Source organism: Myxine glutinosa, chromosome 9 (assembly GCF_964187855.1).
Source record: "Myxine glutinosa chromosome 9, kmMyxGlut1.1, whole genome shotgun sequence".
Lineage (NCBI taxonomy): Eukaryota > Metazoa > Chordata > Myxini > Myxiniformes > Myxinidae > Myxine > Myxine glutinosa.
The window spans coordinates 106,265,646-106,286,049 of record NC_136269.1 but is presented as its reverse complement, the minus strand read 5'-3'; the positions used below and the strand labels follow the sequence as shown (position 1 = coordinate 106,286,049).

Genomic DNA, 20,404 nt, shown 5'->3' with positions numbered 1-20,404 from the left:
CAACAAACCCAAGAAACAACTTCTTCCTCTTCTCCATGTACTTCTCCTGCAACTGCCTCACAATGAAAAGCGCGTCTGTCGTTCCTCTTCCTGGCATGAATCCAAACTGCATTTCGTCGATCTTCACTTTCTTCCTTATCCTCCTCTCCAACACCCTTTCCAATACCTTCATTCCATGCTCCAATAACTTTATCGCTCGGTACGAGCCACACTCCAGAGGGTCACCTTTCCCCTTGTATAGAGGGACGAGGGTACTCAGTTCCCAATCCACTGGAATGCGGCCTTCTTTCACCACCAGATTACAGATCTCTGTCATTCTCTTCACACCCCAACTTCCTGCTGCCTTCAACATATCTCCCACAACTCCCGTCGGCCCTCCCGCTTTTCTACCCTTCATTGCTTTTATCGCTTCCTCAACTTCCTTCTCAGTTATCTTCTCTGCCGGTCCTAAAACAGGGTTACTCTCTATGTTGCCATCCCATTCATTCTCTGTATTCAACAGCATTTCCATATATCTTTTCCATCTTCCTTTAATTCCATCTGGGTCGACAACGATTTGTCCCACTTCATCCTTCAAGCAACTCACCCCCATCACATCACACCTCTCTTTCGCTATCTGCTTTGCAATCCTGAATACTGCTTTCTGACCCTCTTCCGAATCCAAGCGTTCTCCGAACATTTTCCTACATGCCTCCTGCGCCTTTGCTACCTCTTTCTTTGCAGCCTTCCTGGCTGCCTTATAACTTTCATGCTCTGCTGTTTCTGCTCCCGTACCCTTCGCCTTCTGCCACTCCTTGAACTTCTTCCTCTTCACGTCAATCCTCTTTCCAACTTCATCATCCCACCACCATGTTTCCGAGTGCCTCGGTGGTCCTTTTGTCCATCCACATACCTCACCAACGGCTCCCAACAGACGAGCTTTCATTGACATCCAACCACTTTCAAGCTCAACCACATCATCCTCGACCCTACTCAGCCTCTCTTTTAATGCCTCCCTTACTGTCACCTCTTTCAACCTCCACACCTTCATTCTCGGTTGGTACTTCACCCGCCGAGCTCTCCTCGCACCTTTCACCCTTACGTCGCAGACAACCAAGTGGTGCTGTGAAACAGCCTCCTCCCCCGGGATCACCTTTGTGTCCCGGAGGTGCCCCCTATCTCGCCTACGCACCATCAGGTAGTCAACGGTTGTCGTCGACCCACCTGACGTGTATGTAACAAGCTTATTATCCTCTTTCTGGAACTGAGTATTACAAATCAACAAATCAGCTCCATCAGCAAACTCCAAAATCCTTTCACCTTCTCCATTTCTCACACCATATCCGTAACCCCCATGAACTCCGTCAAAACCATCCATACTCCTTCCCACATGTCCATTTAGGTCTCCTCCTACCACAACAACTTCCTCATCTTTCACGTTTTCCATCAGCTTCTCTATCGCACACCAGAACGTGTCCTTTTCTTCATCGCTTCGACCAACCTGCGGAGCATATCCCGAGATGACGTTCACCAAGAGCTTTCCAATCATCATTTTCACCATCATCAACCTATCACTCACTCTAGTCACACTCACCACACTGTCTACAAACTCCTCAGAAAACAGGACACCAACACCATTCACGCCCTCCGGGCAGCCTTGCCACACAAACTTGTATTTCTGTCCCTGCCTACCCTTCACCATTCTCACACCACTTCCCTTCCATCTCGTCTCTTGCACACAACATATGTCCACTCTTCTTCTGACCAATACTTCCACCACTTCTCCTGATCTCCCTGTCATTGTCCCTACATTCCATGTCCCAAACCTCAGAAACCGATCTCCACTTCGGGCTGTACCCTGCCCATATGTAGTTGTAATTGTCATGGTTCCCTTTTTTTTTTGAGGCAATGTTTTTATGGCCGGATGCCCTTCCTGACGCCAACCCTCTTAGTCGTCTCTTACGACACGCAGGGATACGGTGTACCTATTCTTATCCAGGGTACACACCGGGAAACGTTTAAAACATGGAAATTCTGGGGAGTGGGGGGTGGAGGGGGGGGGGGGTGGTGTCAAGGGAAAGATAAAATGAAAATAAACCCCTTCAGCCGGCACTTAGCTTGGCTTCCCAAAGAGTACTTTCAGGAGCTTGGCGGCTGTTGAAACTGGGGTAGCCACTCATGCGGGAAGTGGTCCAAAATGGCGGTGTAGAACGCCGCGCGTCGAAAACACAACAAGCGTGAGGCGAGCAGATTAGACGGCCTCCTTTCGATTCTCTACCGTCAAGTCCAATGCGGCCTTCAGCTTCCAAGAGCCCAGCAGTTGTCCAAAACCTCGTGTGGGGAAATGTGGTATCTGTCCGTCGTCTTGTCCACCGTCCACACGCGGCTCCAAGCTCCGGCGCCTCTGTACAGACATCTCAAAGCCTTGGATACAGCACTCAGGATGAAGTGCGCTAACATTTCGCTGGAATTAGAAAATGCAGAGAATTTTGAACTTGAAATAGAACCGCTTCAGGAAGGCCCAGGAAGGCCCAGGAAGGAGCTTCTCGTGAAGGCCCAGGAAGGAGCTTCTCGGGAACGATCACCAAATGACAGACATCTCAAATATGATCAAAAGAAATTGGATGCACCTGAGCTCAATTTGGAGTGTCATAGCAAAGGGGTTAAATTGTTCTTGACTCGACATTTCAGATTTTCATTTTTAATTAATTTGTAAAAATTTCTAAAAAAAAAAAAAAAAAAAAAAAAAAACTACTTTCACATTATGGGGTATTATGTGTAGATCAGTGACAAAAAAATCTCAATTTAACCCATTTTCAATTCAGGATGTAACACAACAAAATGTGAAAAAAGTCAACAGGTGTGAATACTTTCTGAAGGTGAACACCAAACAGGACATTTTTATGGCACAGAAGAATATTATACCTGCAAACTAAAGCACTGTACTTTAGTGTACTATTGCTGATTTTGATGAAGATACCCTAAAATTGAACCCAATTAAGCAACAATCGTACCTTATAAGTATGCTTGAGGGAAGGAACAATTCCCACTGTACTCAGCATTCTAGGGGGAAAGGCAGGGAGTGGGGACAAAAACATTGTCAAAATGACTGCATTTTGTGTGTGAGCACAAAATCTGTGTGGTATAAAATCTGTGTGGTATAATATGTGTGAGCCTGTGTGGCAGGTATAAAAGGACTGTTGGAATCGTTTTGAACACGTTTTAAGTAAACACTTGCTGGTACCCAAGGTTCTGTTTCACTTCCAGAAAATGATGAAAGTAAACTTCTGAAGCATTGTTAAGTAAATAATACATTAAGAATGTACCAAGTAAAACTTCAACATTTTCTTACGCATTCATGAAATTACAAAAATGTCACACTGCAGGTGAGGGTTTAGGTTCTTGCAATCAATGTGTTTCAATATTTCACTGGCATCAAGTTCAATCAAGAAATGTTGTTGTCGTTATGTATGCAGCCTATGGCTGCTGGTTGCATCATATTTCTGGAATATTTTTTCATATTTCCTCACATTTCTGGAATATATATTTCTGGCTGTGCAGTGGATGCAGTGCCCATTAAGAGTAAGCTGGTACTCATTTTGCCGACCTCGGAAGGATGAAAGGCTGAGTTATTTCAACGGCATGACAAGGGCTTGAACTCAAGACCCAAAGATATTAAGCCAGCCACCTTAAGCGTTAAGCCAACACCAAACTTAATCAAGAAATAAACTATCTTGAAGCCCTAAAGGGAAGAGTGAGAAAGAATAGCCTCTGGAAGGTGGAAGGTGGAAGGCAGTTCCATAGACGGGAGAAGCAAGGAACAAAATAATTTAGGTGTGCAGTCAGCCAAGATTTTGGAATTTTTACCAGGATGTTTAATATTGTTATGTCTGGGGGGTAAAGGAATATCTAGAGCCAGGTAGATCTGTATAGGTAGGTATTCGACTGTCGCGATAGGGAATCTACCTTGTAATAAGTTCTGTGTTTTAGGCGGTTTGTCGGGATAAGAGTATGCCTGTAAACATACAAGGATTTCGTGTGTTAAATAGTGTAGGGACTAAGATAAACCGCTGTGTATCAGACCTGGAAATCATTCCTTTGTCCCTTATGGCAACGCATTCCTATAAACACTTAGATAGGTCCTTAGTGCAACATTAAATAATTCCCCTCCCTTACCACAACGACTTTGGAAAACAGGCAGAAAGCCAGGACAGGCACCACCAATGTGGCCGCAGCCAGCCACACCTCCGGCTGGCCTAGCAACATCGCGTGACACGAGCTATAACCACGCCACAGGGAACATGTGATTGGTTGGCGCGGAAGGCGCGAACCCCCAGCCAATCAGGGCGGGAGGCGCGAAGACACAACTGAGAAGGAAGCAGTTCATTGAAGGGAACATTGGAGGAGAGTGGACGCAAGGTGATAAAAGGGCGTGCTGCACGACATTTGAGCAGCTCTTGGGTTCTTCACTGGTCTCTTGACGCTACATGACATCTGTTGGTCTCTGCGCTTCTCTTCTTCGTGCTGACAGTACGCTTGTGGTGCTTGGAACGGTGCTCGGTGCTTCCGGAGCTTGGAGTGGTGCACGGACCTCGTGGGCGGTCGACGAGGAGCCTGGAGTGGGGCGTTGGCTCGGGCCTGGCGGAGCACGTGGGCGAAGCAGACAAAGGGTTTCTTCGCGCCGGAGGAGGGAGCCGTGTGGGACGACAGACCACAGACAGATAAGGACGCACCCCACAGAACATTACACGACGAGACATTTCGTTTCGTAATCCATTCCTGTGTGGCGTATTTGAAGTGAGGTGTGTGGGATCCCAATTTAGGACTATTTATTCATCGTCGCGTTTCATTGTCTCGGGTTCCGGAATAAACGTGTTTCTTTTTGTACATTGAATTGGGTTGTCGTTCGTGAGTTAATTTCCCTGCAGGATCGGAGCTGCCGTCGGTTCGCCATAGGTAAGTGCTTGCCGCCTCTTCCTCTTCACTTCTTCTTCTCCCGCGTTTTATTGCCGAATCAGAGTTGGTCGTCGCCTCCGTTAAATCCGTTCGGTCTTCCGCAGTCCCTGGTGTTAACCTTGAGGGATTCGCACGACAATATTCTTAACATTCACTCAATATTACAACATCTTGTTTGCTAACTCACTTAAGATCCTGTCAGGCCTGGCAGTATATGGAGCCTCTTCAATAACTCACATCCCTTTTGACTGTCCTGGGCCAACTGAATGACTGCCATCCATGAGGTTTCATCGACCTCAAATTTTTTTCCCCCGCTGTATGCCATCAGATCTTTCTACGTCATCCAACCCTCCTCCTACCACCAGTACATCACTTTTTGTGTTGCTTTCCATTTGTGGTGCATGCCCAATCTCCACATTGTCATTTATATTTTTCTTTCAAGTCCTTATTTCTACCTGCTTATTGCCAGAGTATTTGTAAAATCTTTTTGTGATGGTTATAAAGGATTCTAGTTTCTGTGCAATGACTTTAGTTATACTTTCCATTGCTTCAAAGCCAAATAATAAATCAGATTTTACATTGCTGTAGATTTCTGATCCTTTGTTGATATGTTGTACTTTGTCAATTTCCATATTTGTTCAATCTTCTTTTGCTTTCTGTATTCTTTGTAGAACATTTGAGTCCCATCTTCCGGTTACAGCCAGCATATAGCCAAGCCACTGCAAGTGACGGCGATGTTTCCTGATGCATGTCGTCTCAGGCTCTCTGTGTTGTTGGTGTTGATTTTCAGTCCGACTTGCAGGACAAACTCCTGCAGCCTGTTTACTTTCTCTTGCATACTTTTATTGGCATCATATAGCAAACAGATGTCATCTGTGAAGTTCAGCCTCACCAGAGGGTCACCTTGAGTCCAGCCTATTCCATATTGCCATGTCCTGTAGTCCTCCTTAATACCCAATCAAATTTTCAAATTCTGGCAAATTATTTCCTTTGCAGATCACACTGCATGTTTATCCATTGTGCATGTTCATTATCATTCTGATACATCCAGTATTCCATATCCTTCTAATATATTCCAGATCGCATCCCTGTTCACACAGTCAAATGCTTTTGTCGAAGTCCCTGTACCCTGCTTAGAATAGGTACACCATATCCCTGCGTGTCGTAAGAGGCGACTAAGAGGGTTGGCGTCAGGAAGGGCATCCGGCCATAAAAACATTGCCTCAAAAAGAGAACCATGACAATTACAACTACATATGGGAAGGGTACAGCCCGAAGTGGAGATCGGTTTCTGAGGTTTGGGACATGGAATGTAGGGACAATGACAGGGAGATCAGGAGAAGTGGTGGAAGTATTGATCAGAAGAAGAGTGGACATATGTTGTGTGCAAGAGACGAGATGGAAGGGAAGTGGTGTGAGAATGGTGAAGGGTAGGCAGGGACAGAAATACAAGTTTGTGTGGCAAGGGTGCCTAGAGGGCATGAATGGTATTGGTGTCCTGTTTTCTGAGGAGTTTGTAGACAGTGTGGTGAGTGTGACTAGAGTGAGTGATAGGTTGATGATGGTGAAAATGATGATTGGAAAGCTCTTGGTGAACGTCATCTCGGGATATGCTCCGCAGGTTGGTCGAAGCGATGAAGAGAAGGACAAGTTCTGGTGTGCGATAGAGAAACTGATGGAAAACGTGAAAGATGAGGACGTTGTTGTGGAAGGAGGAGACCTAAATGGACATGTGGGAAGGAGTATGGATGGTTTTGAGGGAGTTCATGGGGGTTACGGATATGGTGTGAGAAATGGAGAAGGTGAAAGGATTTTGGAGTTTGCTGATGGAGCTGATTTGTTGATTTGTAATACTCAGTTCCAGAAAGAGGATAATAAGCTTGTTACATACACGTCAGGTGTGTCGACGACAACCGTTGACTACCTGAGGGTGCGTAGGCGAGATAGGGGGCACCTCCGGGACACAAAGGTGATCCCGGGGGAGGAGGCTGTTTCACAGCACCACTTGGTTGTCTGCGACATAAGGGTGAAAGGTGCGAGGAGAGCTCGGTGGGTGAAGTACCAACTGAGAATGAAGGTGTGGAGGTTGAAAGAGGTGACAGTAAGGGAGGCATTAAAAGAGAGGCTGAGTAGGGTAGAGGATGATGTGGTTGAGCTTGAACGTGGTTGGATGTCAATGAAAGATCGTCTGTTGGGAGCCGTTGGTGAGGTATGTGGATGGACAAAAGGACCACCGAGGCACTCGGAAACATGGTGGTGGGATGAGGAAGTTGGAAAGAGGATTGACGAGCAGAGGAAGAAGTTCAAGGAGTGGCAGAAGGCGAAGGGTACGGGAGCAGAAAAAGGAGAGCATGAAAGTTATAAGGCAGCCAAGGAGGCTGCAAAGAAAGAGGTAGCAAAGGCGCAGGAGGCATGTAGGAAAATGTTCGGAGAAAGCTTGGATTCGGAAGAGGGTCAGAGAGCGGTATTCAGGATTGCAAAGCAGATAGCGAAAGAGAGGTGTGATGTGATGGGGGTGAGTTGCTTGAAGGATGAAGTGGGACAAATCGTTGTGGACCCAGATGGAATTAAAGGAAGATGGAAAAGATATATGGAAATGCTGTTGAACACAGAGAATGAATGGGATGGCAACATCGAGAGTAACCCAGTTTTAGGACCAGCAGAGAAGATAACTGAGAAGGAAGTTGAGGAAGCGATAAAAGCAATGAAGAGTAGAAAAGCGGGAGAGCCGGCGGGAGTTGTGGGAGATATGTTGAAGGCAGCAGGAAGTTGGGGTGTGAAGAGAATGACAGAGATCTGTAATCTGGTGGTGATAGAGGGCCGCATTCCAGTGGTTTGGGAACTAAGTACCCTCATCCGTCTATACAAGGGGAAAGGTGACCCTCTGGAGTGTGGCTCGTACCGAGCGATAAAGTTATTGGAGCATGGAATGAAGGTATTGGAAAGGGTGTTGGAGAGGAGGATAAGGAAGAAGGTGAAGATCGACGAAATGCAGTTTGGATTTATGCCAGGAAGAAGAACGACAGAAGAGGAACGACAGTTGCAGAAGAAGTACATGGAGAAGAGGAAGAAGTCGTTTCTTGGGTTTGTTGATCTGGAGAAAGCATTCGATAGGGTTCCACGTGAAGTATTGACATGGGCATTGAGGAAGTTAGGAGTGGAGGAATGGTTGATCAGAGTAGTGATGGCAATGTACAAAACAGCACGCACAGCTGTAAGGATGAAGGACGGGAACAGTTGTGAGTTTGAGGTGAAGGTGGGAGTGCATCAGGGGTCGGTACTAAGTCCACTACTATTTGTAGCTGTGATGGAGGTGCTGGCTCAGAACGTAAAGGAGGGTTTACCATGGGAGTTGTTGTGTGCAGATGATCTGGTGTTGATTGCGGAAAGTATGGATGGACTGAAGGAAAAGATGAACAAGTGGAAGGAATGTATGGAGACAAAAGGTCTGAAGGTGAATATCGGAAAGACGAAGGTGATGGCAAGTGGTAAAGCATGTGGTGAGGTGGAAAGAACTGGGAAGTGGCCATGTGCTGTGTGCAGGAAGGGTGTCGGAGTGAACTCCATTCAATGTACAATGTGCGCTGAGTGGGTTCATAAAAAATGTAGTGGTCTGAGAGGGTCATTAACCAGTGTGGCAGCTACATTCAAATGTAAGGTGTGCACAGAGGGAGCTGCAGATGGAGGAAATGTTGAGTTGGATCTTGGAGATGGCGTGAAGCTGGAAGGTGTGAAAACATTTTGCTACCTCGGAGACATGCTGAATGGAGAAGGTGGATCAGACTCAGCAACGGTTGCAAGAGTGAGATGTGCATGGAAGAAGTTTCGGGAACTGAGTGGCGTGCTGACGAGGAGGGGAGTGTCGTTGAAGCTGAAGGGAAAGGTGTATGCTGCATGTGTGAGAAGTGTTATGATTTATGGGAGCGATACATGGGTAATGAACGTAGAGCAGCAACGAAGGCTGGAAAGGGTGGAAATGTGAATGGTTCAGTGGATGTGCGGAGTATTGTTGAGAGAGAGAGAGGAAGACAAATGATGAATTGCGAAAGATAATGGGAATAGAGCCTGTGATTGATGCTGTGAAGAGGAACAGGTTGAGATGGTTTGGTCATGTGTTGAGGAAGGATGAAAGTGACTGGTTGAGAAGAGTGATGGAAATGAATGTAGAAGGAAGTGGAGGATGGGGAAGACCAAGAAAGACTTGGCTAAAGGTGGTGGAAGAAGAAATGCGGGCAAGGGGGTTAACAAGGAGAGATGCAGAAAATAGGGCAAAATGGAGAAGATTGTCATGGGGACCGCAAGGCTAACCCCCGCTCTGGCAGGGAAAATGGCCTTTAAAATGCATGTTGTTGTGTGTTGTTGAAGTCGATGGAAGTCATCACCAGACTTGAATTCCATTCATTACATTGTTCTAATATTGTTGTTAAAGAGTAAAAAATTGTTCTCTGCACCCCGTTTCTTCTAAATCCAACCTGCTCTTTATCAACACTCCATCCACAGCTTTCTGCATCATATTTAGCATTATCTTGTGAAACACCTTGCTTGCAATACACAGAAGAGTTAAACCCCTAGTTACCACATTCACTAAGGTCTACTTTATTTGGCAGTTTAACGATCAGTGCAACTTTCCACACTTCTGGTATCTCTTCTTGTCACCATATTTCACCATGTAATTTGTGTATGGAGAGGGTTCAGCACAGAATGACAAGATCAATTCCGGGCTAGCTAGACCGAGCTATGAGGACAGCTGAAGGAGACTGGATTTTATAGGTGAGAAAGGAGGTGATTATGAGGGGACCTTATATAAACGGCATCGCTAAATAAACACTCAATTGATGTATAATGCATGACACAGTCAAAACAGACACCTGATAATGGATGGAATCATCTTCCAGGGAAGGCAGTAGCAGCAGGAACAGTTGATAGATTTAAACTGGATTGGGTTAAGTACTTGGACACAATGAGCATATCGGACGGAACACAAGGAGATTGGCAGGAGTGGAAGGCAGCGTAAGATTAATTGAGTGTGGTCGAGTTGTGATGTCTACAACTTGGACATCTCCATTTGTTTTACATGAGTATTTTGTCAAGCGGGGATGTGTAGTTACGGTAGTTTTTTGTGTGTGTAGTTATATAAAGGGAAGTGGGAGTACATAAATAGTGTTGTGTTTCTGAGATGTCAGGAATGTGGAGATGACACGGACGTTATGGGATGAGTGGCCTCTTCCAATGTCGAGGTTTCCGTGTACATCCTTTAAAGTCCTTTGGGCAAGGATATCCTGAAGGCTGTTTTTTTTACCTGACTGCATCAAATTAGGTCTGAGTATTTTTTGCATGTGAATTGCTGGCACCATGCATCATATAATTCGTTATGATGTTCTGAAACAGAAAAACTTTGGTGCCAAGTTTTCTCAACACGTTAAATATTATTTTGACCTCAATATTGGAATGACATGAAATCACGAAGGAAAACAATCGAAAAGGCCATGTATTTATTCTGTTTTCCCTAACATGTCAACAGATTTCTGAATGATGGCCAAAAGGAAAGCATCGAATTAGAACCTATGTTTGAAATGTCAAACAGATGGGGATTTAGTCAATAATCTAGAGGTTGCTTCAAATAAGCGTTTTTTGGAGTCTGTCTCCATACGAGCAGAATACAAAGATGGAGACTTTGTAGGCATAGAGAATCGTCTTCAACATACAAGTGCACGTGAGCTAGCCCAGTGCAGAGCTTCGTGGCACAGACACTGCTATCACGATACAGTTCATTCAGGGAAAAATAGAAAGAGTGGAAAAGAGGGATGAGAAAAGTGTCGCCCTTGCAGATGTTACTGTGTTAACCAACACAACAACAACAACAACAACATGCATTTTAAGGCCATTTTCCCTGCTAGAGCGGGGGTTAGCCTTGCAGTCCCCATGACAATCTTCTCCATTTTGCCATATTTTCTGCATCTCTCCTTGTTAACCCCCTTGCCCGCATTTCTTCTCCCACCATCTTTAGCCAAGTCTTTCTCGGTCTTCCCCATCCTCCACTTCCTTCTACATTCATTTCCATCACTCTTCTCAACCAGTCACTTTCATCCTTCCTCAACACATGACCAAACCATCTCAACCTGTTCCTCTTCACAGCATCAATCACAGGCTCTATTCCCATCATCTTTTGCAATTCATCATTTGTCTTCCTCTCTCTCAACGATACTCCGCACGTCCATCGAACCATTCGCATTTCCACCCTTTCCAGCCTTCGTTGCTGCTCTACGTTCATTACCCATGTCTCGCTCCCAGAAATCATAACACTTCTCACACAACACACATGCAGCATACACATTTCCCTTCAGCTTCAACGACACTCCCCTCCTCATCAGCACGCCACTCAGTTCCCGAAACTTCTTCCATGCACATCTCACTCGAGCAACCGTTGCCGAGTCTGATCCACCTTCTCCATTCAGCATGTCTCTGAGGTAGCAAAATGTTTTCACACCTTCCAGCTTCACGCCGTCTCCAAGATCCAACTCAACATTTACTCCATCTGCAGCTCCCTCTGTGCACACCTTACATTTGAATGTAGCTGCCACACTGGTTAATGACCCTCTCAGACCACGACATTTTTGATGAACCCACTCAGCGCACATTGTACATTGAATGGAGTTCACTCCGACACCCTTCCTGCACACAGCACAGGGCCACCTCCCAGTTCTTTCCACCTCACCACATGCTTTACCACTTGCCATCACCTTCGTCTTTCCGATATTCACCTTCAGACCTTTTGTCTCCATACATTCCTTCCACTTGTTCATCTTTTCCTTCTATTCAGTCCATCCATACTTTCCGCAATCAACACCAGATCATCTGCATACAACAACTCCCACGGTAAACCCTCCTTTACGTTCTGAGCCAGCACCTCCATCACAGCTACAAATAGTAGTGGACTTAGTACCGACCCCTGATGCACTCCCACCTTCACCTCAAACTCACCACTGTTCCCGTCCTTCGTCCTTACAGCTGTGCGCGCTCTTTTGTACATTGCCATCACTGCTCTGATCAACCATTCCTCCACTCCTAACTTCCTCAATGCCCATGTCAATACTTTGCGTGGAACCCTATCGAATGCTTTCCCCAGATCAACAAACCCAAGAAACAACTTCTTCCTCTTCCATGTACTTCTCCTGCAACTGCCTCACAATGAAAAGTGCGTCTGTCGATCCTCTTCCTGGCATAAATCCAAACTGCATTTCGTCGATCTTCACTTTCTTCCTTATCCTCCTCTCCAACACCCTTTCCAATACCTTCATTCCATGCTCCAATAACTTTATCGCTCGGTACGAGCCACACTCCAGAGGGTCACCTCTCCCCTTGTATAGAGGGATGAGGGTACTCAGTTCCCAATCCACTGGAATGCGGCCTTCTTTCACCACCAGATTGCAGATCTCTGTCATTCTCTTCACACCCAAACTTCCTGCTGCCTTCAACATATCTCCCACAACTCCCGTCGGCCCTCCCGCTTTTCTACTCTTCATTGCTTTTATCGCTTCCCCAACTTCCTTCTCAGTTATCTTCTCTGCCGGTCCTAAAACTGGGTTACTCTCTATGTTGCCATCCCATTCATTCTCTGTATTCAACAGCATTTCCATATATCTTTTCAATCTTCCTTTAATTCCATCTGGGTCCACAACGATTTGTCCCACTTCATCCTTCAAGCAACTCACCCCCATCACATCACACCTCTCTTTCGCTATCTGCTTTGCAATCCTGAATACCGCTCTCTGACCCTCTTCCGAATCCAAGCTTTCTCCGAACATTTTCCTACATGCCTCCTGCGCCTTTGCTACCTCTTTCTTTGCAGCATTCTTGGCTGCCTTATAACTTTCATGCTCTGCTGTTTCTGCTCCCATACTCTTCGCCTTCTGCCACTCCTTGACCTTCTTCCTCTTCTCGTCAATCCTCTTTCCAACTTCATCATTCCACCACCATGTTTCCGAGTGCCTCGGTGGTCCTTTTGGCCATCCACATACCTCACCAACGGCTCCCAACAGACCAGCTTTCATTGACATCCAACCACTTTCAAGCTCAACCACATCATCCTCTACTCTGTCTCTCTTTTAATGCCTCCCTTACTGTCACATCTTTCAACCTCCACACCTTCATTCTCGGTTGGTACTTCACCCTCCGAGCTCTCCTCGCACCTTTCACCCTTATGTCACAGACAACCAAGTGGTGCTGTGAAACAGCCTCGTCCCCCAGGATCACCTTTGTGTCCTGGAGGTGCCCCCTATCTCGCCTACGCACCATCAGGTAGTCAACGGTTGTCATCGACCCACCTGACGTGTATGTAACAAGTTTATTATCCTCTTTCTGGAACTGAGTATTACAAATCAACAAATCAGCTCCATCAGCAAACTCCAAAATCCTTTCACCTTCTCCATTTCTCACACCATATCCGTAACCCCCATGAACTCCCTCAAAACCATCCATACTCCTTCCCACATGTCCATTTAGGTCTCCTCCTACCACAACAACTTCCTCATCTTTCACGATTTCCATCAGCTTCTCTATCGCACACCAGAACTTGTCCTTCTCTTCATCGCTCCGACCAACCTGCGGAGCATATCCCGAGATGACGTTCACCAAGAGCTTTCCAATCATCATTCTCACCATCATCAACCTATCACTCACTCTAGTCACACTCACCATACTGTCTACAAACTCCTCAGAAAACAGGACACCAACACCATTCACGCCCTCCAGGCACCCTTGCCACACAAACTTGTATTTCTGTCCCTGCCTACCCTTCACCATTCTCACACCACTTCCCTTTCATCTCATCTCTTGCACACAACATATGTCCACTCTTCTTCTGACCAATACTTCCACCACTTCTCCTGATCTCCCTGTCATTGTCCCTACATTCCATGTCCCAAACCTCAGAAACCGATCTCCACTTCGGGCTGTACCCTGCCCATATGTAGTTGTAATTGTCATGGTCCTCTTTTTGAGGCAATGTTTTTTTTATGGCCGGATGCCCTTCCTGACGCCAACCCTCTTAGTCGTCTCTTACGACACGCAGGGATACGGTTTACCTATTCTAATCCAGGGTACACACTAGGGAATGTTAAAAAAACATGGAAATTCTGGGGGGGGGGGGGGGGGGCGGGGGGGTGTTTAACAGAATCAATATTTGCAAGAAGTTTAACAAAATCGCCCAAGCCGCACTGGATTTCGGCAGCGTAAAGCAGCCACGAAGCGACGATATTCGGTCGGGCTGTAATGCGAACACCACGGCGGCCCGGTCAGCACCACACCCTTGGAAAGGAGTTCAATGCTTACGTGACGTCACATCCCAAGTTAACTGTGTTAACCAAGCGAGACAAAGGTGGGCGCCCACATGCAGAAGCCAGTATCTCCGACCCCGAACCATGAAATTATGCCCACTTTACCAGATTATCGAAGAAACAGTACACCGACACTAGAGACAGGAAATGTTGCTTAATTTGTGATGAGGATGAGACCATTGAAAAACTGTACCTGCCCTTTTGTGCAATTTAGTGAGGTTGATACTAGGAGGGTCTTGGAAGCCAGATCCGATGCCAAACATAGGATGACTCTCAATATTACTCAAACCATGATGTAAGAAGTGAAGTCATCTACTCAGATAACCTACAAGCCAAAAAGGATCGACTCTTCCTTTGTCCATTGTTTCAGTGGATGTGACACCACTGGCAGATTTGCAGGAAAATGCAAAACCACCTGTTGGAAGGTTTTCCACAAAGCAGTTCCTCGTGTGACTAATGCCTTTGTCTAACCTGGCCAGACAGAGGAGCCTACCAAGGAGGTGATGGAAGGCCGAGAGGAATATGTCCACAAATTACATCAGCGAAAAATAGCGATAAGTGAAGTGAGGAAACTTCGTTAGGAATTTTTCGGGAAAAATCAAACTGAGGCAGAAAAGCTTCCTCCAACACAAGCTGTATTGAAACAGGCGATAAGACGTGCTCACTTCCAAGCAATGGTCTGGTGTCATGACAGCACAGCTCATCCAAGCCTTCCATCACGAGAATCTTACGGTTGCAAACAGGAAGAAAGTGTTATAATTCCGGTAGTTACAGAATTGAAGGCAGCACCATTCTGGAGTTGATCTCTTGTGGATGTAAAAGTGTAGAGTGCAGAGTCTGATGTGCACCTAAATGTGCTCCTGTGAGGAATCGTCTGAAAACTGCACCAACACCGCCGTTAACCTTATGGAAGAATCCGATTCTGCTGACGACAGTAATAACATTTAACAATATCGAGCTCTTCACGTGGTCCACATATGTGGTCTATCTGAACTACACGTTTCACAACACGGAAATATATAAAGTTATACCAATGTCACATTTAGAGTCCAAATGACTCCTCATTAATTAATTTATTCCAGAAACCATGACTGTAAATCTTGACAATAAAGATGTATTGATTAATTGTGTTGTATTTCCTGTCAAGAAGATTTGACTAATGGTATTTGGTGTGGGCAGTTTCAAGGGTATTGTAGCATGTTAGAGGAATGGGGGGAGGGAGGTGTTGGATCAATTAGGTCTTGTGGGAATGAAAGTAGGAATAATTGAAATAAACTCTAAATTAACAAATTGAAATTGAAAAAAAAACATGATTTTGAATTGACAGATGATGCTATCTATGTTCCTAGCATTATGTAAATAGACACAGAAGGCCCCACACCACTAACATTTCTCTCCTTGATTAGCTTCCTTTGTCTGCCGACATTCCCAGGAGCTCTCAATCAAATTCGTTGAAACCTAGCATACCAGGCACGCCCACTGGAACTCAAAGACCAATCACATGGTTTCTCATGGTTTGGAGGTCACAACGTATTCAGGCATGGTTCCACTCGCCTGACCAAATTTCTGCTGAGCCAACCCACAGATTTTATCCCTCCTCTTTCCTATCCGATACTGGAGATCAACAAAACCGTCTCACATTTTTGTATTTTGGAAGTGTCGCACACTGGATGGCGTGTAAAGGGTCAATGAGACAAGATACCTCAGATATATCTTTACCACAGATACCAGACATGACCGCAAACTAAATAGAACATGTTTCACCAGTATTGACTTGGGGTGTATGGAGATATCGATCGATGAAAACCAGGAACTTTGACTTTTGTTGTTGACAAAAGCGCACCCTATACTTCCACACATTACGTACACCTCAATCATTTGTACCTAAATAGGATGAAGAGATACTAAGTTATCATTATATGCATACAAGACCTCGGAGTACTTTGGGCACAAGCTGTGGCTACCCTGGGAATAAGTCCATAAATAGTGAGAAGTAGCGATTTGTGACACCACCTATGGGCTGCGCCAAACTCAGCCTCGAATATTTTAACGTTTTTTTGAAAGTCATTACGCCATAGATTCACAACAATGAAAATCATGGAGGCTGACAGGGTGCACTGAAATATTTGTAGGTGAAAACCTTATTTAATAAAGTGGTGGAGAAGCACCATTCAGGAGAGGGTTATAAGAAGATTTCAGTCACTTGTTATCCCTTTGAGTATGGTGAAATCAATCACTAAGAAGTGGAAGACATATCATACCACCCAGTCTCTACCCAGATAAGGTCACCCATCCAAACTCAGCAGCCGGGCAAGCAGGAAACTGGTTCGGGATGTCACTGTACATACAATGACTTTGCAACCAGTGAATTTTGATTTGTACATGTTTTTTCCAGGTAATTCTGACATGTCACCTCTTTCAACTATAAGAGTGATCTCTTCAATTATGAATAAAAAAGTTCATTTGGAAAATCTGTTTCTACATAATTCGTAATTAATCTAAATGTAGCATTATTGGTAGGGGATGAATACTTTTGCAGACCAGACTCAGAGCAGCCATTATAACCACAATGCCATTTTGTTATAAATTATTGTCATTGTCATTGTTTTGTCATTTGTTATAAATTTGGAAATGGTGAGGAAATTGCCATGATGAGTCATATGGAATGAGCATGTTGCCTCAAATCAGATTTGAACCCACAACTATAGGGATACTAACCCAGTGTAGCTACCACTTGCAAAAGATCATATTCCTTCATCTCCTCCATATATTCAATATCTACCACTTGTGTTATTGTTCTGTTATTGTTGTTCTACCCTGCGCATCGTAAGAGGCGACTAAGGGTTGGCATCATAGTCCTTGAGCCAGACCAAAAGTAATGCTCCGGCGGGGGGAGTAATTCTCATTATGATTTTCCATTAGACCAATGTCTCAAGTGTCAGAAAAGGTGTGATGGACATCTGAGAACGGTAGCTTAGTGCCCGGATGGACGCCATCTTTGAAACCACCCAGCTCGAAAATGCCCATTTGGTGGGGTACATTGTTGCACGTGTATCTGGACTTCTATACTAGCTATCGATGTGCGGTTGACGACTAAATATACGTCCGATGTGTACCGTCTAAATAAAAAATAATATGAAGCATTTTGTTTTAGATTAATTATTATAAAAATCAATTATCGAAAAAAAATCATATATTTTTCAATATTTTATTATTAGACTTGTACTTTTTTTAGTGAAACAACACTGGTATGATTTTCCAAATTATGCATTGTGCTACACCGTTTATCTGTCTATAAAAATAACTCAAAAACTAAAACATATCATCCACCACGAGTTTACAACAAATAAATGTAAAGAGGCATAAAATGACTTAGGCCGCCGCTGGCATTATCTATTCTGACGATAACGCAAGTTAGGAATGTCGTACGGAGAGGATTTTAACACCATACGATGTCTAATAAGCAGGCGGAAATTGTTACATAGGAAATCTGCACTTTGGTGGCCATCTTGGATTTCAAAATGGCCGCCAATTATATTAATTATTCATTACTAGAGTTTGGAAAGACGTATGGAGCTGATTTTAACACCATACGATGTATATTCCTAATAAGCAAGCGGAGGTATCATTGAACATGTCATGTTTTAGTCAAATAACACCGGTATGATCTTCCAAATTATACATTTTGCTAAACCGTTTATCTGTCTATAAAGATTTTCAGGCAATTTGGCCTGCATTATAATAGAGAACAACATATGCTATACAATATACAGTGCACACAAAGTTAATCATCAGAGTCGCCATCAGAGTCATTGGCATCCTGAGCCACGATAGCATCATCCTGCACCATGTTGGAGCATCCCTGCAGCTTACACACAACAGTGCACTTCAACCCATTCAGTATGCAGGAGCAATCTGACGGTCGACACGTCCTTCTGCATGTGCATGAGATGAGATTCAAGACGACATCTGGAGCTGGTAGACCCGCCATCCATCGGATTGTGAGCGAACCGCCATCGAGTTCCCAACCATGTCCTGCTGATGGTGTTGGGACGTCTGGTAGGTTTTCAAGGCTGCGTCGCCAGATAGCCGCCTGATAGTTGGCCCTAAGCGTATGCTGCATCAAGGAGTCTTCACAAGGCGGCAATTGTCCAGATTCGATCTGGCCCTTCTTTGCACAGAACATGTGATAACGGAGCGAATTAACACCGACGATCTTCGTGTTCTTGGCGTACAGCTGACACGTGAAGGCCTGAATGCTATTGAAGACGTCTGTTGGTACATTCCACGAAGATCCCAGATCTGTGAATGCTTGAAGATACAGCTCATTCGCTTGCACAAGCTTCAAAGCCTTTATCTTTCCTTGGCTAGCCAGAGCACTCACAGTGTCACACCCGCTCCATGCATGAAGCCCTGGCAATGCACTGCAAACTCCAGACCCCAATACCGCAGCCAACTTTCCAACGTCGATCATTCTGACTCGAACCTTTGTTCCTCGTCTGATGAAGAGCTGACTATCGATGGTTCTGCTGAGATGAAGACTGATGATCAGAACGTCGGTGTCATCTGCCACTAAGATGATCGTCTTGTAGTGGGTAGCGGCGTGCTTTGCGTGGAGAAACATACGCGTGTCTGCTTCCTCGTGGCTACATTCGAGTGCTTGCACCAACTTCCACCTATCGCGGGTCAGTACCACACATTTTTCACCACAGGTGACATACAGTGTTCTGTTGCCTAGCTTTTCGCGATTTGTTTCATGTTTCCACGACTCCGCCAGAAACACAACCAGTTTCTCCTTTGTCTGGCTGCAAGCAAGGAGACGCCGCCAGTTCATGATTTTGTGTGCGGGTCTGATCTCGCTGAAACTGATGCCTTCATTTGAACCGCGGTTCACACGCTCAGCTGCTTTGATGGATTCTTCTGTGTATGTGTCAAAGACAACATCGATGCGCTCACTGCCTTGACCAGCGTGAAGCGCTGCAGCAAGGATGCGGTCAGATAGTTCTTCGAACGTGTCGTTCTCGCCATGCATTTTTTGTATGAGAGCCATCGCATCAATTATTGTTGCACTTCGCTTGTCAACGCTCTCGGCTGGTTCCACAAGACCTTCCATGTGTTTCGCAAGTGCAGCTTTGTTCGTTTTTTTCATTGACCCATCAACGTTTGCCAAAGACCATGGTAACGGCCCTAGTGGGTGACAAAGGACAAGTTGCATGTCGAGGTTCCTTGTCTTGGCGATGAGTATCATGGTGGCAAACAGTTGTCTGTCAGCTCTCAGGACGATCTCCTTGTTTGTGCCCTTCACAACTTTCTGCTTGATCTTACCAAAGGTCTTCAAGTTTAGCTTGTTCAATGTGTCATGAAAGCCTGTTCCCTCTTCAAGACGTTTCTGGAAGCTTTGATACGCCGCTTCCCCCTTTTGCAGGGTGTTGAGTAGGTCATTAGAAACGTCCTCCCTCGCAGCCGCTCCAGTAGATATACTGAGAAGACATGACGGATCATCGGCGAATGGATTGGTCCAGTCATTTTCCAGTAGATCACAGATAGCTGTGACGCCAGACTCATCACGTTTGATGCGAGAAGTAGACAAGTCAGGGTGCTTGGCGTGAGATGTGTCGCTGCCATTCACAAGGATAGTTTCTCGTAGTTGCCTCAGTGCAGTAGCCCGATTTTCTGCAGTTAGATAGTATCGTGACACAGCCCCTTGTCGAAGACTAAAACCTCGTGTTCCTCCAGCTGTTTGCGTATCTTTGTTTACTGTTTCTTCTGTTGTCTGATCAACAGCGATTCTGGCAAATGGATTCCCTGGTCTAAGCTGTACGGAGAAGTAGCCTTGATTGAAATGCCTGTACAACTCGGGGCATGTTTCGTGGAGTTGCGTCATCTGTGCATAGTACACTGGTAGATATCTAGCATAGTTCACCTTGTTCATTGCGAAACACCAAGGGATCACTCTTCTGACACAAGCCAAGTGAAGCATCCAGTCGCCTTCTCTATCCGCACGAATCAACCCCAGCAGGGTCTCTACCATATCAATATACATCATCCAGAAGCGAGCCAGGTCTCCATGTTTGGTTCGCAGAAAATGTAGGTATTTCGCGAACATGTCAAAGCTCTGTACACATGAATCATCA

The 20,404-nt window shown here is 45.3% G+C and overlaps 2 protein-coding genes across 2 annotated transcripts in view; both read right to left on the bottom strand.

Annotated features, from left to right (window-relative positions):
- The window catches only part of RNASET2 (ribonuclease T2), a gene marked incomplete at its 5' end in the record, with an annotated part of 103,999 nt that overhangs the window by 13,556 nt on the left and 70,039 nt on the right, over positions 1–20,404 (bottom strand). The window contains 1 exon segment of the mRNA XM_068098095.2: positions 2,994–3,042. Coding sequence (XP_067954196.2) covers positions 2,994–3,042 — 49 coding nt within the window.
- Positions 1–20,404, bottom strand: part of LOC144893653 (uncharacterized) — a 1,023,192-nt gene that overhangs the window by 973,133 nt on the left and 29,655 nt on the right. The gene's annotated exons all lie outside the window — the stretch shown is intronic.